The sequence below is a fragment of the Centruroides sculpturatus genome, unplaced genomic scaffold (assembly GCF_000671375.1).
Source record: "Centruroides sculpturatus isolate CEXI.00-Female unplaced genomic scaffold, Cexi_2.0 scaffold522, whole genome shotgun sequence".
NCBI lineage: Eukaryota > Metazoa > Arthropoda > Arachnida > Scorpiones > Buthidae > Centruroides > Centruroides sculpturatus.
The window spans coordinates 218,402-245,894 of record NW_019384746.1 but is presented as its reverse complement, the minus strand read 5'-3'; the positions used below and the strand labels follow the sequence as shown (position 1 = coordinate 245,894).

The following is a 27,493-nucleotide window of genomic DNA, read 5'->3' as shown; positions in this document are numbered from 1 at the left end:
TTAATATGCCAGGCCTGGACTTTAAGCATGCACCGAATTAAATAATGACAAAGTTAGTCAAAAACAATCCAATATTTAATAAAAATTCTAGTAATAACTATATACAAAATTTAGTAAAAATCAAATAACAATTTATTCAACGTAAATCAATAAGAATCAACCCGACAAAACTCAAATCAATCTATTTTCTAACTTAACTATTTCCCTTTGGAATTTGACAAAAAATTCAAAGACTTAACTTATGTACAATAATTCTTATGAATTAAAGATCCAAATCATAACCTCAATATACTAGGAACCTTTTTCCTCAACTCTCAAGACTTTCTCTAATCTTCGATCTACAAATTGAATAACTTCAAAATCGCCTTGGAACTACTTTATCCTATCGGACACCTCTCTCTCGTTTGCTGATACGAAGCTCACCTTGGTCATCTTCACTTGAGGTTCGGTCTTTATACTGTGAGGTGACGTCACAATTCTGAGTGAGATCACTCCTTTCATTTACATACTTATTGCTAACAATAAACTTTTCCTGTTTGCCTGGCAGCCTATTTTCCGACAATACTCGCTAACCTTTTACATTATTCTTTTTGACAATTTTCTCATAAACTTATCCAGTAGTTTTTTCTTTATCTAAAACTTATCAAGAATGTCTTAAAAAATGTGAAAATACTTTTTGCTCGACATTCATCTGTCATTGTGATTTTTTATTGAAACCACTGAAAGCACATATGCTTTACCATTAGTTCTCTGCTGTTTGTTTTCTGTATATTAATCCATGTTTTAATTGATATTATTAGACACTCTTATTTGAACTTGTACCTTGAAGCCAATAAGTTTCCAGTAATTCTGTTTCTCTATATAATGACATTCTGAAACTTTAGAAATTGACTGACTATTTTATCATATGTTAGGTCTTTGTAGTGAACAAGAGTTAAGCAATCAATTCTTTAACATGTGTCTTTGGATATTGTAGCATCTGTGTTTAACATTATTAATAAAATTAATAACAATGATATTAATAGAAATTACTTTATATATCACTTATTTACATTTTAAAAAATTCATTATTTAGCAGCTATTTTATATTTTTGACATATTGTAGCTCAGGAATGTGAGATCAGCCAAGGGTATAGAATACTGTGATTCGATACCACTTATTCGGCAACTGATCGTTGGATCAGTTCTCGGTTGTCTACAAAGATGGCTATTACTCCGAGTAGACTTATGATTGGAGTGAGGAAAAGAGGGTAGAGACTTACGATTGCAGGATCTTGTCTCCTTCTTGTCAGGTTCCCAACACCAGATAGTCAATTTCACAGGCTATCATGCAGTTACTTCTGATTATTTTTACTAAGAGGTTGCGTTAAAATTAAGAGGAGGGAATCTTTTGACTCAGTCAGTAATGAGGCCATTTTTATATAAATAACAAAGAATATTTAATAAACCACAAAAAAAAAATAAAAAAATGGAGATTACAACTATGCTAAATTTCCTATCTTGCGGAGAGAGAGATTACAATTTTTTTAAATCATAATATCTCACAAAGGTTCCTTTTATAATTTGGGCTTTTTGTTTGAGATTCAATATTCAAAAAAAAATATTTAATATATTTAAGTCATTCTGTATCTTTTGCACTTGACAGTAGTTTGTTTGTTTTTTTTAACTGAGTTTGCTTTAAAAAAAAAAGTAAAATTAGAATGCACGCATATTTATATATTTATTTATTAGAGAAAAACAGGAATTTAGCATTAAAATATTCTACATAAATACAAGCAAAAGCAGTTTAGCTATAACAAAAACAAACAATTATAATATGTTTAATTAAGCAATATTAGTTTTATTCAGGGGTGAGTTCTCTGGGCTTGCTTAGCATGCACTGCATGTTAATTAATTAAGAGAAAGTTTTGACTATCAATATACTTTTTATATGAGAATAAATATGCCAATAATAATTTATTCTAACGTGTAAACTCTTTTATCATTTGTGTTTGCTTTTACAGTGGCAGCAAGTTGCTAGCTGTTTTAAGTCAGTGCGATGCTTGCGGGAACTTGATTGCTTGCTTGTGTGAGATCAGCCGGGGGTACACAAATTCGTTAGTACCACTTAATCGGCCTATTTCGTGAGAATAGTTCTCCGTGTTTCGAATCGTAAGATCCGATCGTAAAAAGCTTACATAGGAGAGCGTATTTTAAAATGATCTGAACGAGAAGTTCAGATGTTCGTCAGGATTCCTTGACACCAGTTAATCAAACTTATTATACGCGGATTAACACGCGTTTGCGATCTGATTCGGAATAAATTGAGGAAACATTCTTATAAAATAAAACAAGAGTAAATTTAATAAATCTCAAACAAACGAATACAAAAATGTCGATTACAACCATTTAGCGACAAGTTAGAGACTACGACTAAATCTATGCTAATGCGCGTTCGAGAGAGAGAGCTCACAAAATGATTCTAAACATACGACCTGTTTAGTTGTCGTCGTCTCCGTTTCTGTAGATATAGGACACCTTGTAGATAGAGTTTATATTACTTTCATATGGGAGATCAATTCGTGCACAAAATATAAAAATATCACTTCTACGTGTAGACTCGGGACTTAGTCTCTCGGACTCCGTTTATGGGCGTTGGCCATCAGGAGGAAAACTGCGTGGAGTTTAGATGCTTTGGATCTGTCGAAGAACTCCCCGAATTCTGACTAATCTCCCCTTTTATTTCAAAATTTCGTCCAATCATCATCCAGCAACTCCTTCGTGAGAACGGACGAAAGGGGGATGAATGAGGGGTAACCATTTCCCATCTGAGCGAGATTTTTAACCAGATACGGAAAAACAGCGGATGTTCTCTTCTGTGGAAGGAAGTAACATCTGTTATCTGGTTTTTCCCACGTCTAAAACACTAGTTTTTCACACCAAATGAAATAATATTCTGTGTCGATAATTTAATATTATTAATAAAAATTCACAAATTACCCCCCGGGCCTTTCGGATCTCACACTTGTATGGAGGTTTGCTGTGGCAAACAAGTGCATGTGCATGATGTCATTTGAAGCATTTAACATGGCCAGATTGTATCGAAAGCTTGCGGTACTCAATCAGCATACATGTATTGTGTACAGAGGTGGATCTACATAGAGATTAATAGGGCTTAAGCCCTGGGTACCCAGTGTCAAGGACCCACAAAATTTGAATTATTATCATAAATTTTTAATTCTTTTTCATTGTAATATATTTCTTATATTTCATGTGTAGATATGATGGGCTTTATAACAGTCCATACTTTTCATTCACACCAAATAACGTTTCTGCCTATTGTTTAATGATAGAGATAGGCCTATTATTCTTATTATAACTTTCAGCATACCCAAAAATTTTGGTCAGGATTTGCCTCTGTTTTTATTCAAGAGTTGTATTAGGTAGAGGTTACCTGTCTACTGAAGGCCATTTGGAGAATTCATATGAAAGATCTTAACTTCATATACAAGATGCAGGGTGATGATTTTGAGTATTTTTTTAAATAAAAGTTACATCTGATATGTGTAAAATATGGCAATATGTAACAAAAAAGTCATAAAAAATTCTAAGATTGAATTTTATGTTTAATTGATTTATAATACCAGTTTATATGTGAAAATATATTTCATAAATAATAAAAATATTTGTTCTATTTATAAAACTTTGCAAATAAAATTTACACTTAGAGTTGGAAAAGACAAGAATACAAACATTTGTTATTTTATGATTATAGATCAAGAAATGAGAGTACAGTAATAGGCAATTATCAATAATTACAGTATAAACTGAAAAAATTTTGTTTATGTACTTTTTTAGATATTTTTGGTAGTTGTTGAGACTTTCACAATGATTTCTTCTTTAATTGAATTATGCATACACAATTAAAATAGTTTGAATTTATATTTTAAAAAATTTTCTATTATTCTATGTTAATTAATATAAGTTTTTATATAAAATTTTATAAAAGATCTAAACATACTATATGTAAATTAATTCTAAAACTTTTAAAATATTTTTAATAGCTTCTTCATCTGAAAAGCAATAAATATTTAACTGTAAATAAACGATTACCTGCCTTGCTGGAAAAGAATGCAATGAGAGTATGTTTAGATTCTGCAGGAAATGAAGGTTCATGGTTTTACATAGTGCCTTTTTATAAATTAAGATCTACTGGAGATAATGTATGTAATTTAAACAGTTCATTATTTTTATTCTTATGTATATCTTTTGTTTTGTTAATTTAATTATTTTGGTTTTAAATTTTTTAGGTAGTAGTTGGTGATAAAGTTGTATTAACTCCTGTGAATGCTAGTCAACCTCTGCATGCTAGTAGTTATGAACTTCCTGATAATCCTGGTTGTAAAGAGGTATATTTTGTTATTTTTTATATTGAAAATTATATGAAATTATATTTTTTATATATACAGTAAGACCTGTTAACACTGCTTTGATTAATGCTGATTTGATATAATGCAGTCTTCTCAAAGTTTAAAAAAAAAAAAAGCTCAAAATTTATGCCAATTCAAATTATCGTGGCATTTTATTGATTTGTATATATTACAATTATTCCCAAAGACAAACCAATCGGCAAAAGGTGCCAATTCATCGTAGCACTGTACGTACCTTAAATCTATGTTTGTTTGGTGCAATTTTGAAAAAATATAACATCATGAATGCCATAGGCAATATTGACTTTGCTTGGCAAGAATTAACTGATAACTGCATGAACAAAGTGTGGAAGAAGTTATGTCTGAAGGTATCCAAGGATTCTCAATGAGAAGAGTCTATCATTGACTAAATTGTCAACCTAATCGATACAGCAGGACTAGGAGATGTAGACGAGCAGGATATTGAGGAGTTACTGCAGGTTTCTGGAGAGAGCCTTACCAACGACAACCTTCAAGAACTGGCAGAACAAGGAATTCATGTAGAACTGAAAAATAGTGATTCTGAAAACGAAGAACACAAAGAATTTCTCTATAGATTTCCTTAGTAAAAGTTTGGTAACGATAACCAAAATTGTTGATCAAATTGTAACGAATGATCCAGAATTTGAAAGGAATGCAAAAGCAAGATGAGCGTTTTAAATGCAATCTCCTGCTACCGACATTTGCTTAAGGAAATAAAAAAAAAGGCAACAAATGAAACTACATGACTTTATCACAAAAACAAGAATTTCATAAGAGCCAGGACCTCATCACAAAAAATGAACTTTACATTTCTTGTGTTATTTAATGTATATCATTATGCAAATTAATATAAAAATAACTTAAAATTAAAGTAAAATCTGTTTATTTTTGGACTTGTGTTACTTTTTCCCTATTTACTCTATGTTAAAATGACCTCGTTTAACGCTGTTTTGTTTAGTGCTTTGTCATCTAGGAACATATCCCCCGCATTAAGTGGGTCTTACTGTATATATATTTATTACTTCAGAGGATCCATAGATTATCCAAAAGAGTTTTAATATCACTAATGTTTGTTAGACATTGTAACTTCTAGATGGAATCCAAATCTAATTAGTCATTTTTGTTAATTATGACAAATAATGGAATTTCTTCAGTTTTCTAATTTCTTCTATTTATGAACCAAACACAACAGAATTTTCATTTATATTTTGCTGTATTATGCAATATGAAGCAAGTTATTTTTTTATTTAAGTCAAATTACATAAGATATTTGTTCTTGTTTTAGCAATAATAATAACAATAATACATGACAACTGTAACACTTAAGTTTCAGGCATAACATCTTATAATAATTTGGTGTTTATTTAATATTAATTTTTTTATATACAACAATTTATTATTTGCCATATTTGATGTTTCTGAAATGATTGCATTGCATAAAACCAAAGATTAAAAATACTCATGTAAACTAATAAATGATGACTTCATGTCTTTTAATTAAAACACATAACATCAAACCTTATTCAAGGAATTTAAATAAATTTAATTTTTGAAACGTTTTTGGGAGCATATTTTGAAAAATTTTCTCCCATCTTAAGCTGAATCATTCAAATATACCGTAAAGCAACAGCCAAAAGTACTGATTGCTTGGAGAGTTTGAATTTGTGCATTACAGTTTAATTGGATAGACTTACCTAATTCATATTAACAGAAGCAAAACATTAGCTTTAAATCCATAAAGATATTCATAGAAATTTTTATATAAATTATAATCATTTAATATGTAATTCATATTTTTAAAGAATTTGTTTTGTAGTCTTGTACAGCTATATCTTACTTTAAGGTACTTTGTTAATTTGGTGCTTTTCTCTTATATTTACATTTATTATTTTTTTATACTTGACTTGCTCTTGGAAGTTCTTGGAAATTTTTCATTTTTTATTTTTACTTTTGCTTTTTTTTTTATGCCTAGCATTACTAAGCACTTAATAAAAGATAATGTAAATATGTATTTCTTAGATTTATAATACTAGAACCAAATTGCCAAATATTACAATAAATATAAAAACCAGTTTAATTTGATGAAGACTACATATTCCAAATAAATAGTGAATGTGAAATTTATAGGGATATAAATTTTTGCCACAAATAATAAAAATGCTTTTATATGCATAGCAAGTTAAAAAAAAAGCTATGTTTTGCTTTAAGCCAATGGTCTGGAATTTAATCTACCTTATTAGCAAGATTTACCTGTATACAGAATATTTCCAATAAAAAGTCATTTACTATTATATTAAAACATTAAATATAGTCAATAAATAAACTTTTAATTAATAAAAATAATTAATAAATTTCATATTTAAATCTGTAATTTATTAGAAATTTTTCTTATAATTTTTAATTTTAATAGGTGAATGCTGTGAATTCTAATACAAGTTGGAAAATATCACTATTTATGGAATATAAAGAAAATATGGATGATGTTTTAAAAGGAGTAAGTTTTATTTAAAAGAGAATAATAATTAATTTTGTAAATGATTAATATCTTTTGCCTATACATAATATAATGAGAGAATTTATTCTGTTGCATGATGATAGGGTTTCTCTTTGTCAATCTTTGACTATTTTCTTCAGTTTGAATTCTTTTTACAATTGGTTACTTTTCTTTTGCAAATCTCTAATAATATAGTTCAACAATAGAAAGTTTTTTGATATTAGTTAAAGAAAAAGATATATTGAATTTAAATAACAATATATGAATGAATATGCCCAATAACTGTGATGAAATATTAAAGAAACAATATAAAAAATTTTACCTTGTATAATTAATTAATTAATTAATTAATTTAATAAATTCTGTACATATTAAATTTTTTCATCTTTTCTACTTTTTTTATAGCTAGAAAGTCACAAAGAAATTTAGATTAAAAACAATAATAATAATATATAAATGATAAGTGAAAACTTACTGATATTTTATTATATGTATGCATATGTGTACATTTGGTAAGTGATTTAAGTAATGTAGTATTTATAAACACCACATTGATAAAATCGTTAAAAATCTTGCTATTTGCTGGGGAATTTCTTCATAGTATCTTATCAAAGTCTGTTTTGTTCTTCACAAAATTTCATCTGAGTTTTCTTTTTATTTTACAAATTGTGCCATTTACCATTATTTGAGTTATATATAATAGAACAAGACTACAGTTCCTTGATTCTAATAAGCATGTATTTTGTTTTTATTTTATTTTATTTCTTAGACTTTTTAACAGTTTGCTATTCTTTGAAGATGTATCTGTTATGGCTAAAGTCCATGATTTGGATAAAGCTAGGATTAACTGGCTAATGCTAGCTTCATCCAAGTCTTTTGGTTAAATTAAGTAACAATCTATTTTGAACTTGAGTATTTTGTTTCTGAAAACTTTTCTCATAAATTGAAATGCCATGAATCAAGATGAACTTTTTCATTATTTTTATTGTCAAAATTTGGACTTTGTTCCAACATAATCTAGTCATCCTATACTTGTTCTCCAAGATTGAAATGCTACAGAACACCATTTCATTTATCTATCAATTGTAATTTGAAATGAAATGAAATAAAATTATTGATTAGGTTATTTACCAATATAAAAAGAGGTAATACAAAATGAGAAGTAAGTATGACAGAGGAGCAACACATAAGTTATAGACATTTATTTATTTGATGGTAAGAAAACAAGAATTAGTTAAGATAATATGTGTGCATAAAATAAATAAAATAAAATTGTAATCACCAATAGAAAGATCTGTCTATCAAGAAATGTGTTTAAAAAATAATATCTATACACACTTTTTATTATATAATTGTTCATTTCAAAAGTTTGTTTATAATGATATCAAAATATTGAATAATTTTTAATAGGGGGACGTTGTACGATTGTTTCATGCAGAACAAGAAAAATTTCTCACTATGGATGAATATAAAAAAAAGCAGTATGTTTTTCTTCGTTCTACTGGGAGAACTACAGCAGCTGCTGCTACAAGTTCTAAGGCATTATGGGAAGTTGAGGTAAAAACGTTTTAATTTCTGACTAAATTATATTAATTTAAAAATTTTAATTGTTCTGTAATTGAACTTTTAAAATTATTTATATTGTTGTTGTTCAAATATTTTAATTGTAATGATTGATGCTTTTGATGTATTTGAAATATGATTTTTCAAATAAAAGCATATTTCAAAATGTATACACATACTACTGAAAATTGGAAATATACTTACTTTAGAAATATATTTTTGCTGTATATGATGCAAATTAAATAGAACAAATACTTATGTAGTTATGTAGGATATGTATGTTTTGAAAATAAACTTTCCAGGTTTTAATTCAGGAAATATACAGCAGGGTTTAAGAATTATTTGAAATTACATAATTTTGTGAAATGAAACTATTTTTAATGCATTAAATTAACTTAAAGCAGTAGATATAGATAATTATACAATATTTTTAATTTATTAATTAAAACTATTATATAAAACTAAACTTACTAATAAGACATTATTTTTATTAGGTTGTTCAGCATGATCCATGTAGAGGAGGTGCAGGTCATTGGAATAGTCTCTTCCGTTTCAAGCATTTGGCAACTGGGCAATATCTTGCAGCTGAAGTTGATGATGACCCATCATTTGATCAAATGAGGGCAAAATTGAGAGGACCATCTGGAAATCCTGTGTATCTTTTAGTTTCTGTTCCTCATTCAAATGATATTGCATCTATTTTTGAACTTGATGCTACTACTCTTACTAGAGGAGATGATTTGGTTCCTCAGTACGTAAAAATTTTTGTTTAAGATTAATGATATATTTGTGAATAATATTTAAATTACTATTTGAAGTAAATGGCCTTTTTTGGTTATGTTTGTTTATATAAATGCTGAATATCTAAATAATAAGTAAAAAATTATTTTACTTAACTAAATAATGTAACTCTAATAAATACAGAGAGTAAGTTAATACATTAATTATAATTATGAGAAATGTCAATTCTTCCTAAACATTAGTTTTTATAAAATGTTTAAATATAAATCTTTATGAAGTGGAATTTAAATATATGATCTGATACACATAACACAATATTCTAATGAGCAATTATTTATTGTGTTTATTTATTTAATTTCTTAATTGGTTATTTATTATGCCAGGCTGCAATTTTTAATCATATTTTAAATTTATTTATTTATTTTAAAATATATGCCTTCCACCTCAAATTAATAGTGGTTTGCCCCTATACATCATACTTTTGTTTTAACAATAGAGTCATGCTAGTCATCTATTAACTGCTTTTGAGGGAGGAAGTTTTGAATTGACCTAACATGACTTCCAGTTTGTATCAGAAGTTCATGTATCGTGGCCTCCAGCCCCTAAGGTTTCCATATCTGGTCTCATCTTTCATCTATCTAACTCCATTCTTGAGATTAAGGAAAGATGGATAGATGGACTGACAGGCAGACAACAGTGGGAATTTATAGGTCTACAATTTTTTCAAATTGCAGCCCAATAAACTCTTCTCTCAAAAAAATATTAAGTATATAATAAATTTTCCCGTTTATACATAATAAATTTTTCCCTTTATAGTATGCTTTGCATTAAGTACTTAATGCAAAGCATACTATAAAGGGGAAAATTTATTATGTAATAGTCCATTGTTAAGTTTATATTTAATGTGTGTGTGTGTGTACTGCATATATTATTTCTTTATTAATCAGATTAAGTAATTTTATTTGATATTTCAACACAAGATAAAATTAAATGAAACTTGTACTAAAAATTTACATGTGCTATATACAAAGAATGCTCAGTGGAAACCCAGTAATATTTTCCTTCAGAGTATATATTGCAGAAACTGAAATAATCACACCATCACTGTTTAACATAGACCCCTTCCAGTTCAATAAACTTGCACCAGTGCTGGACAAGTTTATAGATACCGCAGGAAAAGAATTCTTTTGGATTGGTACACAGCCACTCATGCACTGCTGACTTCACCTTGTCATCATCCTAGAACTTCTTTTCACTTAGAGCATTGTTCAGTGGATCAAAGATGTGGAAATCTGATAGCAGGATATTCAATAAGCTGGAAGGTAAAGGATGCATTCAAACTGCATCTTATCAATAGTTGACACTGTAACTCTAGCAGTATGTGACTTCACATTATTGTGTTGGAGTCACACTCCTGCTGTCAACAACTTGTACTGTTTCTGGCAAATAGCTGGCTTCAGATGATTTTTCAAAGGTTTGAGCAGGTGCACTGGTACAGTGGAACCTTACTTAACAAGTATTTTGCGTAATGAGCAAAACAAATTGTAAAAAAAATGACTTGCTTACAAGCAATATTTCACATAATGAGTGACGAGACAAGAGGAAGTCCCAGATTGTGCGCATTCTCCATCAGTCTGTGTTTAGCAGTTGTTCCACTAGCATCTTAGTGTCACTTGTGATCAAGCATTTTTCCAAACTTGTGTTTACATATATTACGTATAAACATCAACAACCATTGCTGGTTATATAATAAACACGCCAAATGACATGCCAAATTCTTGGGCTATGTAATGGCTATAATTAAATATTATAAATTAATTAATTTGACTAGAGGTAGGCAGTTGCGCTGCCATCTTGTATTAAATTTATTGACCAATTCCAAATTAAATTTTTAAAATGTCTAAATTAAAAGCTTAATTATTTATAATTATTAAATTTAATATAAGATGGCAACATAACTGCCTACCTCTAGTCAAATTAATTAATTTATAATATTCAATTATAGCCTTTACTTAGTCCAAGAATTTGGCATATTGTTTGGTGTGTTTATCAGACATATTATCTGTAATTTTTTTGTTTTCTGCAAATTGAATTCACATTCATGTTGGTTCGTTCTGTGCTAGAAGAAAAGATGAAGATGATTCACGCTCTTTAACAATGTATACTGTATAATTTTCTTTGAATAAATGTTATACATAAAATATTTGAGTATTTTTTTCAGCATGGAATGCATTATCGTATTTTACATTAATTTATATGGGAAAAACTGTTTCGCTTAATGAGTGTTTTGCATTATGAGTAAGATTCTGGAATGAATTATGCTCATTAAATGAGGTTCCACTGTATATTGCTTCCTCTGGGCATGTGCTCTAAAATCAGTCTCTTGTAATCCTAGAATAAAGTCGACATGAATACAAATGTAAACATCCATAAGCCTCTTATTAAATTTAATAATTAAAATGAAAGTAATATTTATTAATTAATGTTGACTCCATAAGTAATCAGTATGGTTATATTTAAATTAAAATAGGACAAATTCAACAATCTGCTTCTAAACAGAAGCTTCTAAATAAATTAGTTCTCTGAGAGTTAATTATGTAAAGAGAGAGGAATCACTAGAAACTTATCAGCTTTCAAAATATGAGTTTAGATCTAATACACAGTAATTTCACAAGTTTTCTGAGAACTAAATATGAAATTTTTAAGTATTTAAAATCTTAATAGTAAACAAATATTTTTATACATATTATACTGTATTATGTTATTTTATAAAAAGTTTTTATATGACATCATAATTTTATATTTTTAGCACATTTTGATTTCATTAAAATTTTAACTATTTAAAAGAATTTTCATAAATTTTTTTATTATTCTAGATCATCGTATGTTAGATTACGTCATCTATGTACAAATACTTGGGTTCATAGTACCACAATTCCAATAGATAAAGAAGAAGAAAAACCTGTTATGTCAAAGGTAAAATAATTTTAATTTATAATTAAAACAATTTTAGTTATTTTGCTATATTTAAAAAAAAATTATATATAGTTAAGATGAAATATATTCTCTAAATATCTACAATATAATATTACAGTAGAGGTTAAAGTTTATAATTTTTGGTAAAAAAAAAAAAAGAAAAAACTTTGTAACATTTATTCTTTTTGTCCTTGAATTTTTAAAAATATATTCTTGTCTTTTATTTATTTTTTTCCAAATTATTTTTAATTAATAACTTATTGGTCAATGATACACTGCTGTAATAGTTGTCCATAAACAAATGATTTTTATTCAGTTATAATCCATAAAATATAAAGCATAAAATTAATTTTTTTTTAATATATTGGATTAAAATTTTAATTTTTTATATTATTTCTGGTAATTCTGAACTGGTGTGCCACAGCACTCTGATATGCTATGAAGCCTTTTCAAATGTGTCTTGGGATAAATTAAAAAATTAAAATAGCAAATTTTAGAATTTACAGAAATATAAAAACACGTAATTCTATGCATTATCATTTGTATTTTAAAAGTTTTATCAAGCCAAATATTGTAGAGAAACAGTGGCAAACCTAGCTATGTGCAGGTGATTTAATGCTATATTACTCAGTAACTCTTGTACTAGAGCTTGTGATCTTTTTGGTATGTTACTGATTATATGAAGAGTAAATCTAGTTGTCTAAATAAAAAACTGCATCATTTTCACTATTACTACCACAACAAAGGACAACAGAAACAGAAGACTGGAGAATCACCTGTTGGCACAACTATATGTGAGTTACATGAAGAAGGTTGCTAATGCTTTGACTTCAGTTGAAGTTAACTTTGTGATGGACTAGTCAATTTCAACCTGTTGGTATGGTGGCACACTTTATTATTAAATATGATCTGCATATTTAATAATAAAGTGTGCCACCATATCAACAGATTAAGAACCACTATACTAAGCTGATATACAGTAAAGCAATAGCCCTAAAAGATTTATTTTGAAATTTATCCAGATTTCCATAATTTATTCTGAATAAAGCATAAATGAGATTGATGAGTCATTTCCTATTGCTCATCCATGATAGTTGATCCCATTGCAGGTCAGACTTATCTGTGATGAATAAAATTGTAGTTAACCATAGCTTTATTATGTTAGTGATTCATGTTAATTGATCACTCTATTTAATTTTTACTTTTTTAAACATTTTTCTTCCTTTTATAAAAGTGCCTAGATGGTTTTTAGTTAAAGGCTAAAAGTGGCTAATTTTGGTTAAAATGTTATTTTTTCAAATAAATTTTGGATGGGTATATTTTAAAGTTGAAATTCAATTAAAAGAATAAACTTTTATATTTTTAATATGACAAGAAGGCAATTATAATAAATTCTATTGTATATGTACAAAATTAAATTTTATTTGGTTTTTTTGAATATATGTCTCTTTAATCCGAATCAGTAAAACATTAATTAAATTTTATTTACTGTATTTACTTGCGTATAAGATGATCTCACATATAGAATGAGGTCTGACTTTAAAGATCAAAATAAAGATAGTTAGATTTATTAATACAATTCTATTTTTATTTTGTTTAATCACAAATAAAATATCAAAGGCATGTAAGTGCACACATTGTCCCACAAAAATTGCTGGCATTTTAAACTTTAAGGAAAAATCTTGTAAAATTGACAATATAAATTGTTTATGTAAAGCTGGACAATCAGGAACCTTTTTTGCCAATTCTTAACAATCGAATCCACTCTTCATCAATTACACTTATGAGTTTCTTTGAATTCTGATTTCCAAATAATCATCTGTTTTCAAGTGGGAATAGATTAAAACTTATATCGGGCTCCCATGTGATTTTGGAATTCAATTCAAAAGCTTTACTTTCACTATTGCTATTCATCTTTACTCCTGACAATATACAAGAATGATTCAAATGATCAAGATTAAATACTTTTGTTTTTAAACACCAGAAAGTGAGCATCTAGTAAAAAATGCAATTACACAGTTCACAAAAATTATTGCAAAAAATGCAAAGAATCCTTCGCTTGCTCACGTGTATAGGATGACCTAGGTTTTTGAAGCAATAAAAAATGAATAAAAACCTCATCTTATATACAAGTAAATATGGTACTTTTGCTATTTTTATAAAGTTTTAAAATTATACATTTAATATAAAATAAACTTGTAGGATATAGCAAATAAAGAATTATAAATAAAAGAACATTTTTACAATAATGGTAATTTTGCAAATTATATTGTAATATTGTATTCTTTTAATAATAATTCTTAGGTTGGATGTGCACCTATTAAAGAAGATAAAGAAGCATTTGCAATTAACCCTGTCCCTGCAAGTGAAGTTCGTGATTTGGATTTTGCAAATGATGCTTGTAAAGTACTAGTAACTATTGCTGGAAAATTAGAAAAAGGTTCAATTACACAAAATGAAAGAAGGTAATTTCAACATGAAATTATAGTATAAAAATAGATGATGCATATGAATTTATGAATTACTTTTTTTATACATTTTTTTCATTACATTTCAAAATATATTTTTAAGTTGGTAGCTATTTTGAAACTTAGTGTGCTTCATTATATTTTTTCAAATTAATTATTCTAAAAAACATTTACAAGAGCCTTACTTCATTTAAGGACTTGATACTTCAAAGAGAAGCACAAATACTAGAGGATGACAACTGTTTTTCAGATATATATTGTAACAAATCTATATGCTAGTTATTCAACATTTTAGACTATTATCTCTCTTCAGCAGAAGGTTACAAAAACTTCTTCTAAAAATTAATTTAAAATTATTTTACAACAAAAAACAAAATTCTCTCTTATTCATGAGATTGAATACAGTTAGTTTGTGCATAAACATGTAAAAAAGTCAGCATAAAGTATTACATTAAATAGTACATAAAATTGGTGATTACAACTATTCTACAAATATATTTTTTAACAATTATACTTTTCAGTAAAACTATTAAAAACAGCTTTTAAAAAACTTACCAAAAGGGATTCACCATATTATTTTTTCTTTCTTTTTTTACCATGAACACTTAAAAGGCACTAACACCACATTTTTGCAGATTGTCTGGCATGGTGAGTCTACCATGAAATCAGATATTTCTGTATGGTAAAAACTAGCATGCTGGTTTAATTGGCATTATACCAGTACATAACTCTCAAGAGGATGTGTGAAACTCACAGATAGCAGTTTTTATTCTAAAATTGTGAAAGTGTCAGCATTGCATCAAAAATTATTATATGTTTAATTTCTGCATTTTGTCTTCTTTCTAATGATATAAAATATTTGTGGAATACTGAAAATGATTTTTTTGTTTATTTTATTGTAATTTGATCCAAAAATGCAAAAATAAACATATCCAATTTCAGAAACTGGCTGTAAATTATCTCAACTTACACTGATTAACATCTATGTGTGAAATTTGAGAGAAAGCTGTTATCTTTCATAGTCAGGATAGACTGCCAATGCAGTCCACACTGACTAACTACTACCACAGCTAATGTCAATAAGCTGCTAATTATAAACAAAAACTCTCTTTGGTCTGCTAATTATAAACAAAAACTCTCTTTGGTCAGTCAAATTACAACATTATTTTATTGTACTGGGAAGAATGTTTTCTTTAACATTTATTTAACAACTAGTTTTGTTAGATCTGATTAATTTTATTTTTTTAGTCACAGTTTAACCAGCATGCTAGTCAATCTTCAAAAATATCAGATCAACCAAAGTTTTACTCAAAAGGTCACTAATGCTTCCATAGCTATTTAATTTTAAATTAATCTATTTGCAGGTCATCTACCCCCAGTATTGGATGCCATGATTTATCTTTAATACATTCTAAATTATCATTTATTTTATTTCCATTATTTTTAAATGTTCATATAACTGTCATTGATAATAATTCTCTTCATTTTTTTTTCAATTTTTACTAATTTTAAATTCATTTTACAATTTTTAGTTGACAATGTTTTGCCACTGCTGAGTTAGCATAATTATATTTTATTGCTCTAATATGTTTAGAAATTCTTACATCTAGTTTTCTTTTTGTTTCACATGTATATTTATATTTATTATTACATTTACATTTGAAAGAATATACAACATCTGTTTGTTTTAATACAATTTCTTGTTTTATTTTCTTTTTAAATCTTAATAATTTACTTACTTTATTTGTTCGCTTCAGTATTAGTACAGTACTATGTTTTCCTTTCTTACTATATTTTTAACTATTTTAAATAATTTTTCTTTATAAGATAACTTAGTATATTTAACATCACTTTTATCTATTTCCATTTTTCGATCTTTTAATTTTAAGCCATTTTCAAATAAAGATTTAATAAGACAAAAAAGTTCTTAGAGTATTTAATTTTTAAAGTTGATCACTAAAATATAACATAATTTATAATCATTTAAAATAGTCCATTTTAAAAATCTCTTGCTAATTTGATTGTAAAAAATGTTTATGGAATTAAATGTGGGTTAATTTTTATTTATACTTTTTAAGCTACAAGTTAACTTATCTTTGAAATCATTCTGTTATTTTCAAATTTGTTTTAAAGAGTTCTTCAAAATTATTGAATCCATCAAATATTAAATTTTAGTGTATTTTAATTATATAAATAAACACAAATAATATTTGAAATATTTTAAAATTGTGGATAATGTTTACTTTGAATTTGAATTTGAGATTTATAAACAATAAAATTGATTCAAAAAATCAAATTTAAATCACAAGTATTTTTGTTAATTGTCACATTATCAAAAATACTTGTGATTAAAGTATGATTTTTTAACTCACTAAAGACAAGCTATTTATTTTTTTATTTGTAATTATAGCTTCTTGTCCTGTTTCTTTGTATTTTATTCTGATATAGCTACATATTTTTTGGCTATTTATTTTTGGACTATGTCATACCATGTTTTCTTAGGAATCTTAGCTTGATTTTTTTTCTCTTTATTTTTTAATAACTTTAAACTCAATATGTACAATTTGGGTTTTTTCCTTCTTCAGTTGCATCATTATATTTGAATAATAATTTAGAAGGTTTTCTCATTAAATAAAATTTTCTTAACAGGCTTAACAGTTATCTTTCCTCTTTAAGAAAATGTACAAGGATAAGTCAAAAATTATCCACACTTTGGCTGTAAAATTTATTGTAATCAACTTTCAGCAAGTCAAATATATCATTTCTTGACATAATTGCCCTGATCTTCAATACACTTTGTCCATCTGTCCACAAATTCCTTCATTAAAAAATGTTTTCAGCTGAGCTGCAAACCACAAATATACTGCTGTCTTAACATGGTCATCAGATGTAAATCTTTATCTCTGTAGGGCTTCTTTTAAGGGACCAAACAGGTGATAGTCCAATAGGGTGAGATCAGGACTATAGGGAGGATGTTCTAACACCTCAAAATGAAGTTTTTGGAGAGTGTTGACAGTGTGGGTAGCAGTGTGCAGGAATGCATTGTCATGCAACAGCACAGTGCTCTTGGATAGTAGTCCTCTCCATTTTATCCGAACTGCAGGCTTCAGTTAGTGAACATTTCACTGTAACAAGCACTGTTGATTTTTACCTTTTTCCTGATAATGTTCCAATAATGGCCCTTGATAATCCCAGAAAACTGTAAGCATCAATTTTCTAGCTGATGGTTGACCTTTGAACTTTTTCTTGCCAGTGATTGGGGATGTTTCCATTGCTTACACTACCATTTATTCTCAGGCTCATAATGATGAATATATGTCTTGTCACCAGTAACAATTCTTTGCAAGAAAATTTTGCCTTCTTTAGAGTATCAGTTCAAATGTCATTTGCAGATGTCCAAATGTTTGTTTGTGCTCATCCATGAGTTCTTTTGGTACTCATCTCACACACACTTCTTGAAACCCAAGTTGGTTGTGAATTATTGGCATAGTCATGGCTGATGTGCAAATGGTTTGCCACATCATCAACTGTTAATCATCTATTTGCCAGAATCAGTTCAACTGCACACTCAATGATGTTATCATTCATGGCTGTGGACGTATGTCTGGCATTGCTCCATGGCTAATGCTTGTGCAGCCTTCCTTGAACTTCAGTATCCATTTAAACACACTTCTTTGCGACAAAGCACTTTTGTGTACACAAAGCTTCAATAAATATTGACACCAGACACACCTTCAGACCACAAAAGCAAATCACTGCACACTGCTTGTCTTTGGTGCAAATAACAAGTGGAGCCAACATTGTTTCCTGCACTGCAGTCACAAGGGAACTGACATTACAAGTGCAAACCTGCTCAGTGGTGAAGGGAAAGACAGTGTTCTCATTTTTAATGCTTTTCGCATTAAAAATGCCAGTGCTGCCACCAGACATTTTCATATAACTAGAGTGCAGATAATTTTTGACTTACTCTTGTACTAGTGATAAAAATTATAATTTATGTGGGAAATTAAAAGAAAAATTTACAAGACAGCCTATTTACAAAATTATATTTTTAAAAAAGAAAAAACAATTATTTAATGAGAAAACCTTTTTGATTTATGATAATACTTTACTCCAACAATCATATGACCCGTGAGAAGAGAAATTTAGTTATATGAAAAAAATATAGAATCAAATTCCAAAAATATCTTATAATAAATAAAACTGGATTTGGATGTAGTTTTAGTTTTAAAACTACATCAAATCAGATTTACAATCCAGTTTTAATATCCAGTCCAATCAAGTTTTAATATCCAAATCAGATATACAATCCAGTTATTTAATAAATAGTTTCTACTGTTTAGTAGAAACTATTTATTAAATAAATGAATATTAGTAAGAGATTATTGTTATTATTTTTTATTTAAATGCTTAAAACGTTTTCTAATAAAAGCAAAAATTTGTTTTTTTAATACCTAAAAATTAATTTCTTTAAACAGAAATTAATTTTTAGGTATAAAAAACCTAGCTTCTAGAAAGAAAGTGTGTAGAAAATAGCTGTAAATGCAGTTTGAATTGTTACAATTAAAACTGCATTTACTGTTTACTCCATAAATCTTAATATGTTTAAAAGTAGTTCTATAATTATTAACATATGATTTTGATTTTTTTCCTCAATCTAACATCTTCAAAATGAGTTTTGGCTCTTTATGATTGAATTGCATTTCTTCATTAATTAATTCATCTTCAATTCTTTTGGATATTAATATTGAAATTAATGTAACATATCTATGAGTATTAATTAGTTATAATTAAATTTTCTAATCATGTTAATATAATTTTTAATTTATTATATATAATTAAGCACATTTTATCTATATTCCTTATACACAAGTAATATGACTTTTAAAACATTATCTATATACACAATGAAATTTCTTGAATTTTATTGTTTGATATGTTTATTGTTTTCTGATTTTAAAGAATGTTGTGTTTCACAACTTCTTTAAAATTATATCATGTTTTGTATAAATAAAGTGAAGAAATGTAAAATGTTTTTATTTGATTTTTTTTATTCTGTAAACATTTCAAATATTTTTTTATTTTTTAATTAAAATTTGCATTATTTCATTTTGTGCAATTTTTTATTTCCAAAATTATAAATTTAAATTAAAATTTTTTTTTTTTTAAATTATTGAAATTGAAATTGAAATTATTTATTGTCATAGAAGGCTTTTGCCTGTTACAAGGGCGTTTTAAAAATGCATATTAACATTTCATTTAATATTATTTTAACAACTTTAGTTTTTTCTATTTATTAATCTATAGAATATATTAATAATTTATCACAATTGTCATTTAATTAGTTGTTTAACGTAGTTATATAACATATAGATCATGTTTACATTAGCTCTATCAAATGTCTTATACATTTCCAACTCATTAGTATATTTAGCCAGTGGCCCAATCTGGAGCCTTTGAAGTTTGTCCTTTTCATTACAATGTTCACATATAATATGAATTTTAAAATTATAAATTTAGTTTTATAATCATAAACTTATGACTTTTTTACAAATATATAGTTCTCTTTGTAAGAAAATTTTGTTATTGTCCAATGACGAGATAATTTGGTTTTAATATTATTGAGTTCTAATTTAATGCTATTTGGAATATTTTAGATACTATTTTAAAAGTAATATCATTATCATATTATAAAACAAATGATAACACTTGATTTAATATTGGAAGATATTGTGATTTTTTAGCATTATTATATAATTAACATACAGTAAACCTTTACTAATTCAGTCTTTGTATAACTTGACAATTTTTTTTCGAAAAGTTTACAGTAATTTTCTTGATAGTACAAAAATTATAATTAAGTGGTGTTTTTAATATTTGGAAGTCTTTGTGATATCATATATTATATTATTGTAGTCAGTAAGTTATTGATGACTGTATATTGTTGTACACTGTAATGTCAAATTTTTTTCAGCTCATTTCCTGTAATAATAAATTCAAAAGTATAATCTAGTAAAGCTCAATAAACTTCAGTGTAAAGTTGATTTATAATTAATTACTGTACTGTATGTCCACCTTCTTGTTACCACATCATCAGAGAAAACACCTCATTAACTTGAACTTTTGTAAACTTGGATAACCTTCATTCCCTATTAGTCTGAGTTCATTTGAATTTACTGTATTAGAAACTATTTTATTGTAAATGTATTATTGAGATTAAAAATATAAATATATTTTTTATAAGTTTCTGTTTACTTAATAGATTTGTGACACAATTAGCACATGAACTCATTTATTTTATTGCTAATAAAGAAAATGAGCCAAAGAAACCAGAACCTTTAGATTTAGTAGTTTCTCATCCAAATCGTGAAAGACAAAAATTGCTTCGTGAACAAAATATTTTAAAGCAGGTAAATTCTTGGTACTCTTTCAAAAAATTATTAATTGTTTATTATAACTTTCTTTATTTAATTCAAATTTTAAATTTTGATTTTATTTTATCTTAGCTATTTAAAATTCTTCAAGCACCATTTACAGATTGTGGAGATGGTGCTATGTTGAGAATGGAAGAACTAAATGACCCAAGACATGCAGCATTCAAATATATATTTCGTCTTTGTTATAGAATATTAAGACTCTCACAACAAGATTACAGGAAGAATCAGGTTAGTTATTATTCTTTAAATTAATGTTTTTGTTTTAAAATATGATGAAATAATACTGAAAATGCCAAATTTTTGTTTGCTATTTTTTTAAACAATTAAAAATTAATTATGAATGAATTTGGCTATACGGGTATATGAATCACAATTTTTGTGATAATTTTTATAATTAAATGTTGATTTGATTTTTTTTATTTAATTTCATTTTATTAAATAAATTTGATTCAAAACCTTTCATAACACTTATATTATAGGTGGATGTGTTATTAACCACATCATTTTAAGCACTATATTAAACTTGTTTCTAGATGTATAAGTAACTAATTACATCTAGTAAGCTATTACATCATATAAAGTACTGTACATTTTATCATGTTATCATACTGATGAAAAGCAATGCATTAAATATGTATGTGTGTATGTGTATACAATTCTGTAGTTTATATTTTATGAATTTAATTATTGATTAATTATCAGTTACACACTTTAATTGTTTCTTGAATTATAATGAAAAAATAAAAGTATTTAATTGTTAAATTATCAGAATTAAATCTCTGTAGTGTTATAAGAAAAATATTATTTATTGCTCTTACAAGATAGCAAAAATTAATTTTGAATCCAGAAACATTTCTTTACATAGACTCCAGCAATCAGAAAGAACCAATTACTTTTAGTATAAATTTATATGGATAATGATAAAAGTGTTAACATTAAGAAGTATTTATCATTATATGTAATTGTTTACAAATAGTAGTTTCAACAATTATTCAAATTACCATTGACATAAATATAGATATTTTATNGATGCAGATGCAAAAAATCACATTGTGTGGCATGAACAGGCTGCTGGATCATCTGTGATAATTTTGTGATGCTGCACAACTGTTTCGCACTTAGAGATACACTTGAAACCTATGATCGTCAGATGAGCATAATAGACAACAGATGTGGTGGTAACATTGTTTCAAGGAAATACTGTCGATGTTGTTCCTGCCAAAGGGAGTACAGTACCTGCATATTTTTTTTAAAAAATGGACATTGATATAAGTAAAATGATCATACAAATTAGTGAGAAGCCAGAATTGATAGAAACTTCATTTGAACTTTATAAAATACAGAAATAAGAAAAAGAAAGGCCTGATATGTTCAAAAGGGGATATGCAATATTGCCTATGTCTTTTTTTGTTTTTAAATACTTCTGTATGTAATAAAAAAAAACAGTGCACCGCAATCTACGAGATCCATGTCGACATATATGCATCCAAAATAAAGCTGACTAGCAACATGCTCAAAAAATAGTGCTCATCTGATCATCGACTTTGCCACCATGAGTTTTCATGTCTGTGAATTGAAAAAAATAAAGTCTGTGCGTTCTCTCACTCATCTGACTTTAGCCTAAGTGCCATAGTGGGTGTAACAGGCTGTGGGTGATTAAGTCACCCAGAGTGGGTGCTATCAGTAACCAGTATGGTTACATCTAAATTAATAGTTCCGGAAGCAAAGATCAAATGGATGATTGGGTAGCATAACTGGTAACATGTCTGCACAAGTGAGAGTTGCAGGTTTGAGTCCCGATGTTAGTCACTTTTGTTTATCCAGACAAATCAGATTGGATGAATCTAATTATGTAATCATAATTATTAAATTTATTAAGAGATGGTACCTAACACCTACTTCTAGGCTAAATTACTCAGCATTTAATTATTAATAGTAACAGTAATATAGCTCAATCTAATCTGGCAATTGTTTGGCTCTATACAGATTTAGATGTGTACATTACATATATCTTTATGATAATTATTTTCAAATTTATAGTAATAAAATTAATTTAACTTTTTAAATTAGATTTATTTACATTACAATTTAATTTTTGAAAAAGGATTATTATAAAGTAAAATATAGAAATCATGAAAAATTATTTACAGTAATAAAAGTTTTTAAACTATTTTTTTGATATAGGAATACATAGCAAAATGGTTTGGATTTATGCAAAAACAAATTGGTTATGATGTTCTTGCTGAAGATACGATAACTGCACTGTTACATAGTAACAGAAAATTATTGGAACAACATATTACTGCAGCTGAAATTGAAACATTTGTTAGTTTAGTAAGAAAAAATAGAGAAAGCAGGTTAGTTTTTATTTTTAATTAAATAATTTTAAAATAATTGAAATGATTTGTAAAAATTTTATAATATGACGTATTTTTAAAAATTCCAGAACAAATATTAATGTGAGGAAATATGCATGCTATTGTATTCTTTGGTTGGATAAATATACAGGTTATAGCATTTTATTATAAAACAAGTCAGCATTCAGTTTGCATACTTTAATTGTTACAAATTGCTATATTAAATATATATTTACTCTATTATTGAATTTCTGGTTTAACATTATTAGTCTGTTTAGTACATTATAAAGATTTTTCATACTGCATTTTTCTTTTCTGGCAATAGTTAAGTAGTTGACTGTACTTTAAACATTTACATGAAAAACTATGGAATCTAATTATTGTATTGTATCGAATTTGCTTAGTTACTTTATTTACTTTGTTAAAAATTTTTAATTCTCATCTTTAGAACAGATGTATTAAAATATTTAAACTCAAACAATGAAAGAAAAAATGTTTGAGTGATTTTTACCTCCTAGAAAATTGTTGATAAACTATGTTATCTTAAGACTTGTCTACATATTTTAGTTTGAACAAACTAAAATATGTAGACAAGTCTTTGATATATTAAAACTATGTCAAAAATAATTTTTGACATATTTTTAATATTAATTTAATATTGTTTTTATTTTTGTTTATTTATATATAATTTTTTAAAGGATTTATAAAATTTAAAAAACCATTTAATTATTTGTTTTCACTGTTGATATATTTTCTAAAAGACTAAATTGTTTGAGGGCTGTTTCTTTTTCAACCTCCAGGGTCCATAAAACAAAAGACAAGTGTAAATAACAAAATCAATTTATTACCAAATGTTAGGTACAAATATGGTTACTTTCAACATAATCACCGTGAAGATTGAGGTGTTTCCCTATCTCTGAACGAGCTTTGAAATCCCCTCTTTGTAAAAGGTTGCCACCAGTGACTTGAGATGGCCTTGAGATTGTCATTAGTCTCAAATCTCTCCCCTCCTAGCCATGTTTTCAGATCAGGAAAGAGGTGGACATCTTCACACATTAAAAAGTTCCAAGCTGGGGGGAAGTCTGAAAGGTGGAAGTTTTCACTACCTTTAAACACCCAGCATATAGTCACTGAGAGACTTCCACCTTGTTCTTGAACAGAAAAAGTGGCTAGGAAGGCAGAGGTTCGTAAGTAATGACGATCTTCAAAACAGTGTTAAAGCCATATCAAGTCACTGGCGGCAACATTCTACAAAGAGAGGATTTCAAAGCTCATCCACAGATAGACAAATACCTCAATCTTCACGGTGATTATGTCAAAAAGTAACATTGTTTGTACCTAACTTTTGGTAATAAATTCATTTTGTTATTTACACTTGTCTTTGTTTTATGAACTATCGGAGGTTGAAAAAGAAACACCTATGTACAGTGGAACCTCGGTATACGACCTTAATCCGTTCCTGATTGTTGGACTTATACCGAATAGGACGTATACCGAATCAACCTTTCCCTTAAGAAGTAATGTAAAAATGATTAATTCGTTTCTCATGTAAAAAAAAATGGCTGGCTTTAAACACCTCTCTTTCCTGGCTAGTTCCTGCTTGATTTTTCATGAGATCAGCATGTATTTTTGTAGCTTTCTCGCAAATAATTGCTTCTGATACGGTGTCTCTAGCACACTGTTTTTCAGTTATCCAAAGCAAAAGCAATTTCTCAACATGATTTAATGTCTTCGATCCCTGTTTAGAAATTGATTTAACCCCTTTCGCAACGTTAGCAGATTTAATAATGTCTTTATTTTTCACGATTGTCAATATCGTCGTTCTCGGAATAAGGTATGCAACAGTTAAAATCTCAAACACGCGTGCCACCTTCATATTTCTCAACAATCTCTTTTTTCAGTTGTGATTCTAGTCATTTTTTTAGTTTTCGGTTGCTTTTCATTTGCCTTCTTGCAATTCATGATTAATAATAAAATTTTACTTACAAATTAAAATCAGAAAAAATCTAACAAAGTTATAAACTGTGGCACCACGAACGTCTAGTCTGGTCTAGTACACCGACAGTTGTTCATAGATGGCGCGTATAATTAAGTCGTATACCGAGCAAAATTTGTTTTGTCCAAACATGACGTATTCCAAATTTGACATATTCTAAAGCAGACGTATACCGAGGTTCCACTGTATTTTAGTTTCTTGAATTTAAATATGTTGAAAAAAATCGTTTCAGTTCACTTTTAAATTTAGATGTTCAATTATTTTAATAATTCTGAATCATACTTTAATGTTGAAAAGCAACATGAATTAAAAAAAAAAAGGTAAAAATCAGATTTATGCAAAATAATATCTTACAAATAACGGCATTTTCATATTATTTTGTAAAGATACATCAAATTTCTTAAAGTTTATAAAGTTTTAAATTTTAATTTCTGTTTTAGATTATCTAGAATTTTAGTATTTGATAGATGCAAATTGGCTCCCCTTTTTTTCGAAACAATAGCATGCAGATTTTAAATTTATTTTTATAATCGATAAATAAACTATTGTTTTTTTATAGTGATATTATAATGAATTAATTAATGTTTCTAGTCCTTTATACAGTGGTACCTCATATATTGTATGTTCCAAAGTTTGAATGCTAAATTCAGACTCAGAATTCAAAAAGTACTTCTATGTTTGAACTGTGTTCACAGAGAAAAAATATGCTCACTGCATAAACGCCATTTATCGTACAACCAAGTTGTCTTTCATTCTTGCTCTCACTGTGAAAGCATCTCAAGTTATGCTCATGTATTTTTAGTGCTTTTTTGCTTTATTTTTGATATATTTAATCATACCTATTAACCATGCATTCAAGATTAATGTGAAAGCAACAAAGCTTAAGGAAAATATTGAAGTATTAATGATTGAGGTGTAAAAGGCAAATCATGAAGCATGAAAGTAGTACATGTGTGGTGGATCTGGTAGCACTGTTTAAGATGCCAAACTTGACTGCATGCACCATTCTTAAGAACAAGGAAGCAATAAAAGTGGCAAATGTGGCTAAAGGTGTGACAATACAGACTTCAGGAGATTGCATGTTATTGTAAACATGGAAAAACTTCTCCTAGTGTGGATAAATGAAAAGCAATTGGCTGGTGTTATCATCTCTGAGAGGATTATTTGTGAGAAAGCCAAGCAACTGCCTAGTGAGTTGTCCTTAAGAAACTGGACATCATCACTCCTAACTAAAATACAGGAAATGCAATTTTCATTTTATTATACAGAATTTATATGTTTTATTTATTTATTGTTTCCATGTTTTAATTTGTTATCTAGGGATTTAATTGTGTTATTTTTACTTTAAGTTTGTGTATTTGCTGTTTACGTTTATCAAAATGGACACTTTTTTGGGTCTAGAATGGATTAATTCATGTTCCATTATTTATAATTGGAAAAATTGATTTCGACTTTGAATATTTTAGAGTTTGAACAGCCTCCTGGAACAAATTAAATTTGAAGCATGAGGCACCACTGTATTTTATATTTGCTGAATATTTTTATTTAATTTAATATTACAAAGTAATTATTTCATTCTTGAAAATATTAAGATATTACTGGTGAGCAACATTAACATTTAAGGTTATTTTTTTACAATGATTGTAAAAAATAACATTAGTAACAAATAATTATTACAAAGTAACCTTCAAGTTGTTCCTGACAAATTCTTATTATTTATATGTAACATACCATAATGATAAACAATTAATATTAAAAAGACCTTAATATTAATAATATATTGAAAAGTTTTTTACCCCAAAGGAAAATCTTCATATTCCATGTGGTCACACTCATACTGTATGTATGAGTGTGACCACATGGAGTTGTGCAGTTGAGTTGTGGTCACACTCATATATAGAGTATGAGTGTGACCACAACTCAACTGCACATCTGGAGTATTATGAAAGAGTATATAATCAGGATAAATCCAGCCACTTGTAAGATAGTTATGGGCCTCTAAAGATTTGTAAGCTTTCATTTGTGAAAGAG

At 27.5% G+C, this 27,493-nt stretch overlaps 1 protein-coding gene across 1 annotated transcript in view; it reads left to right on the top strand.

Annotated features, from left to right (window-relative positions):
- The window catches only part of LOC111628452 (inositol 1,4,5-trisphosphate receptor-like), a 174,488-nt gene that overhangs the window by 35,427 nt on the left and 111,568 nt on the right, over positions 1–27,493 (top strand). Inside the window, exons 6-15 of the mRNA XM_023372248.1 lie at positions 4,044–4,202; positions 4,290–4,388; positions 6,841–6,924; positions 8,335–8,481; positions 8,982–9,238; positions 12,105–12,204; positions 14,509–14,669; positions 20,935–21,082; positions 21,179–21,337; positions 23,294–23,462. Of these exons, the coding sequence (XP_023228016.1) occupies positions 4,044–4,202; positions 4,290–4,388; positions 6,841–6,924; positions 8,335–8,481; positions 8,982–9,238; positions 12,105–12,204; positions 14,509–14,669; positions 20,935–21,082; positions 21,179–21,337; positions 23,294–23,462 (1,483 nt within the window). The remainder of the gene's footprint in view (positions 1–4,043; positions 4,203–4,289; positions 4,389–6,840; positions 6,925–8,334; positions 8,482–8,981; positions 9,239–12,104; positions 12,205–14,508; positions 14,670–20,934; positions 21,083–21,178; positions 21,338–23,293; positions 23,463–27,493) is intronic.